Here is a 5,201-nt window from a genome sequence, read left to right as displayed (position 1 = left end):
CATCATTTCCCCACGCTTTACATAAGTAATGATCTATGAATATATATTTTATCAAATTAATGAGGTTAATTATCAAAATGTTTTTTGGATCAATATACCTATTTCACCGATATTGTTCTGTAGGTTTTTTATTTTTATTTTATAAATACTGAAATATTTTCATTGATAAGCCAAGGAATCTGCATGACTGACTGCACAATAATATTTTGATAATCCACATATGAAGTCTATGATGGTCGATATTGCCAATGTGATATAATCTGGTTACAATGTACTAATAAATATCCGTGGGTAGGAGCACTCACGCTAATGAAGTATACATTGCCACGAGTACACGACTAGCAAAGTGCAGGGGGGTCCGTGTATGGAATGAACCAGAAAAATGTTGGCACTCACAAGGTCTTTAAAGAAGAATATCAATGTATTAAATAAAACGATCAACATTTCGGTCCACTCTTAACAAAGGTCCAAAAGTGGACCGAAATGCTGATCTTTTTATTTAATGCATTGATATTTTTTCTTTACTTAAAGACCTCATGAGTGCCAACATTTGTGAATCATTCCAATCTACCAATACAGTCAGAAATATATTAGGGCTCTAAAAAAAGAGGACAACACAGGATGTCTACTAGGAAATGTGAGTCAAAATGTGGTTACAGAAAATCTGAAAAAGCAGAGTACATATCAAATATGGGCTAGATGTTCTACACAGTATATGTGTACAAAGCCGTATAGTCATTAACTGATATTCCATCCTCTGTAAGCAGGGAAGTACAGTATATGATCACACATTTGAGGTTGGGCTAGCCTGTAGAACAATGTACTGAAGTCTTGTTTTTTTTTTTTTTTTTGTTAACAGAGTCAAAACTGAATCAACCAAACTCTGGGTCCATGGGGCAGATTCACAAAGCACAGACATTATGTATCATTCTTCAATTCATGCACTCAAGTCCACGGCAGTTAACACCGGATCAGGGTTTAATTTTTTTGCAACAATGTAACATGGTAATTTTGCCCCACTTTTGTCAGCATGCAACCAGCAGAGTTGGGAGGGGACTTGAAGGACTCGTATTGTAATGGAACCAGTCCATTATTTGGAATCTATTTGGTTAGCATCAAAATATCTGCAATGTTTAAACTTCTCCAGCTATTGAACTGTGTCAAGTGTAATAAATATGATTAACACGTTTCTAAAATTTTAATTTAAACATAAAATAAATAAAATTTGCAGATCAATGCATACTTTTCTTTTACATACAGAGCTGATTATCAAAACCTCCCTGCTGCAAACCTAAGGCAAACACCAGCATCACATTTATAAAATTGTATTTTTCTCTTTGAAACAGTACAGTACTGTACTGTACAGTAGTTTCTCTGAATCCCTTTTGTCCACATTTTGCTGTGCACAGTCTTTGATACAAGGCCCCAATAGACTTCCTGCAGTATATGTGATGAAAAGGTAATAGGTGAGATACTTGACATTAGCTTAGTAATATTATGGTGCATCCTTGTCCAGACAACATTTATATAGCATACTTATTTCTCTCCACTACAAACTGTTGTACAATATAATGTTCTGATTCATCAAAGAACCTAGCAGTCCAACAACTGATAAACCCCCAATCCTTATTTAATATAACAGCCTGTTCTATATTAATATATTATAATTATATCTTATTATATTTACACAAGGTATTTTAAATTTGCATTTGCACCACAATTAGGAGACAACTGAGCAAAAGGATTAACTTCCAATAAACATTGCATGCCATCAATTTGTGTAAGTACTGTGTGTATTGTTTAGGGAGGAATTGGGGGCCTGCACATAATTTATATTTTTACATGGATGCTAATAACATGCAAAAACCAATAGAAAGGACATTTCTTTCTATCCTCTCTCCAATTTATTTGATATTTTAAAAAGATAACTGCAGAGATGAATGATTTAAAGGAGAAGAGGAATTTAGAATCATATGGGTGCTGGAAATAGGATAAAGCTCTAAATGAAAAGGAAAATATCAGTACGTTTCGAAATATAAATATATCAACTTGTTATTTAAAGCTAGACACAAATAAGGCTATTTTTCTGCTGTATTATTAAACCACACATATCTCAGTGTATGAATCCACAATTACCAAATCCTGTATGATTTCATTTTGATGATTGATATGATATATTACTGAATATTTATACTGCTTTCATTGTATAATTGTATGACTGGTGATACAATTCATCGAGTATTATATTTACATAGGGAGTGCAACAAAAAATGTCCTATTTTTTTTAATATTGTTTTGTCATCATTTGATGCATGACTGTCGGAAGTTTCTATTTGGTATACATGTTCTGTTTAGTTTACTAATGTGTGTATCACTATATACTTTATGTGTTGATGAATTGGAAAATAATATTCAGAGGTAGGCACATTTTCACCCAGGGCTATGTGATCAAACAACTGAAATTTAAAATGTTAACTTTATGACTACAAAGTAATATTTGATTATGTGAAACACAATTACTTGTGTTATGACATGTGGTCAACTAAAACTGGATAAAATGATGTTAGTGAAAACATACTTTCAAATGTTACCAAGTGCTGAGGGATTACATCCTCATGTGCCAAATTATATGGGATATACCATAAAATTATAATTTCCCATTTTTTGAAACATATATATACTGTATCTAAATTATTTAAAGAAACAGTATTATACAGGTAGATATCCAAATTGATTAGAGCCCTGAAAAGGCAACACTTTGAATAAATACAAAGTTTTGAATATGAAAGATGTACAGAATACCTCTCTAATTTGTATTATCGCCACAATCCTTAAATATGCTCCTAAAGAAATCTGGAAATTAAAAGAAAAGAAAAAAAAACAATTCATTGTAATTCACACAATGTTAGCCTATTATAATTCTGAAATGGTCTTCTTGTACAATGTAATTTCACGGTTTGTGCTTTTGAGATAATGTTCTTAAATATGAACTATTTTACCACAGATAATCTTTTCACCATGGACAACATCCCACATTTTAAGTAGGTCTTCTGAGCTCAGTTTGTGGACTACCAACAAGCTCTTGTAGAAACAGGGGTCTCTATTCATTGCACTAGATCTTCTTTTGCTTATCCCAAATGTCCTGAAGCCTGGGTGCAGCTTGGGTTGTACACCCACAGTTCTCAGACACATCCCCAAGAAAACATCATCAATGGGAAATAGCTGGATCTTCTCAGAAGCTGAAAACAGTTTTCTAGCCAGAGGGGAGGCCATCAGAAAGCCTCCCCCTCCAGCATAAACAGGATATGGTTTATCGTATAGCTCTTTGGGAATAAAGTATTTGCTTTGCCTGTTTCTAATAGGAGCTGCTCTAGAAATAATGTCCCCCACAAACAAACTTGACAGCTGTGGGTCCTCCTTTTTGAAGTCTAGGAAACTCATTATATTCTCAGTGTTAACGAAAATGTCATCATCTCCTTTAAAAATAAATTCCACTTTGGGGCAGTATATGTGAAACCATTTTAGAAAATTGACTTCTTTCAGTGTCAGATTAAAAAAGGTGTCCATGAAATCCCATTGAAGAATGTCCCCATATATCTGGTCTTCCTGCTCAATAAGCCTCTGAAGGTTTCTATGATCTTTCCCCGGTGATGTAGTTCCCAGAAGAAACAAGGTCTTGATTTTCTTCCCATCCACCTCTTGTTCTCTGCCCCAGGTCCGTCTTACAGCCTCTCTCCTGTCGTGTTGCTCAATGATGGACTTTACCACTATAAGCAGGTGGATATCTCCATGACACTTCTCAGGGTGATTTAGCAGCAATGGAAAGTACCTGCAGTGCTTGTGTAGGATAAACTCATGGAACCTTGAATCCACGTGTTTGAACCAGGGTTGTTTCCTTAGGCCACTGTTTTCAGGACATCTGCTCTCATTAATGTCCCACCTGGAGGGTAACAGGTTCATTACACTGGGAATTCTGCCTCCCTCAGTGTTGTCCATTCCCGGATTGTGGTGGCTGGTCCCCTGAATACTTCTCTTATTCGAGCTATTCTCTGACTGTAGCCACTCATGATTGCTCCTTGAATTAAATGCTAGATTGCCCTTCGCACCTTCTTCCACCAGTTTAAGTTTCTGTATAGTCACCAATGTGGCAAAGAATAAGGACACACTTAAACAAGTTTTCAAAACCCTTTTCCTCCTGAACATGCATTCCATGTCTGAAATAGTGAGGGCATTGAGCTCACTATGAATCAACGGTTAACTGTCTGTTTATCTGATTCTGTTTTGACTTTGATTTGAGCCTTGTGGTAAATGACTAACTGACATACAGTAGCTGCAAAAAAACTGAATTCCGGAAAGAAGGGCGCTGCAAATGCCATCAAATGCAAATGGTAGCGTGGTGCAGTTGTGGTAGGTTTCAGAGCAGTACAGAACCTCTCATGTCATTCCATGGGTTCCTTGTCTTTCTCATGCTCTGCTTATCCAGCACAGGGATGTTCTTATGACATGTTAAATAAATGTTCCATGCATTCCTTCAGTCTTATCTTGCTTTATACAGAAACAGGTGGGCTTCTTCATGCTACTCGGATACGAGCACATACAGTCACAGAGGAGTCCAGTCTGTACTCTGAGTCTGCTGCGTCCTCTCCAAGTTCTACCTACACAGCATCACACGGAGTAGCAGGACTCTCCTTGCCCTGTGACTTAGTTGCCAGATGTTAACTGCTGCTCTCTGTCCCGGTGTGTGCAGGCAGTGTTGCTCTCTGTCCTGGTGTGTGTAGGAAGTGCTGCTCTCCTCGTGTGTGCAGACAGTGCTGCTGTCTGACCTGGTGTGTGCAAGCAGTACTGCTGTCTGTCCTAGTGTGTGTAGGCAGTGCTGCTGTCTGAGATCAGATTTCAGGGAGCTACACTTGGTTGGTTTTACACTTTAACCCTCTAACTGCTGGATGGGATCATTTTGGGACCCAGCCCCTAAGTGCACAGCACAGCACACGGATCCCTGAGTCTGGGGCTGAAATGCCAAAAGAATGTAAGAATTGCATGATGGAAACACATTTCAGGTTAGTGTAATATACATTACTGGATTTCCAGTTATAAGATATATGAATGGTGTGGTTTAACTGGTTACACTATACAAGTACTACCACATTACCCTGCCAACTTATTCCGACTGTTTTGCTAAGCACGGGTCCCTGTGTACTGCC

At 37.2% G+C, this 5,201-nt stretch overlaps 1 protein-coding gene across 1 annotated transcript; it reads right to left on the bottom strand.

Annotated features, from left to right (window-relative positions):
- Positions 1 to 831: 831 nt before the first annotated feature.
- Positions 832 to 4,849, bottom strand: LOC142497311 (UDP-GlcNAc:betaGal beta-1,3-N-acetylglucosaminyltransferase 7-like). The gene has a single exon (XM_075604922.1). It carries the CDS (start codon positions 4,210 to 4,212, stop codon positions 2,980 to 2,982), a length of 1,233 nt encoding a protein of 410 aa, XP_075461037.1. The 5' UTR covers positions 4,213 to 4,849; the 3' UTR covers positions 832 to 2,979.
- Positions 4,850 to 5,201: the final 352 nt, after the last annotated feature.

Source organism: Ascaphus truei, chromosome 6 (genome assembly GCF_040206685.1).
Source record: "Ascaphus truei isolate aAscTru1 chromosome 6, aAscTru1.hap1, whole genome shotgun sequence".
NCBI classification, from domain to species: Eukaryota; Metazoa; Chordata; class Amphibia; order Anura; family Ascaphidae; genus Ascaphus; species Ascaphus truei.
The sequence above is the reverse complement of the archived record's forward strand: the minus strand, read 5'-3'. Positions and strand labels throughout refer to the sequence as shown.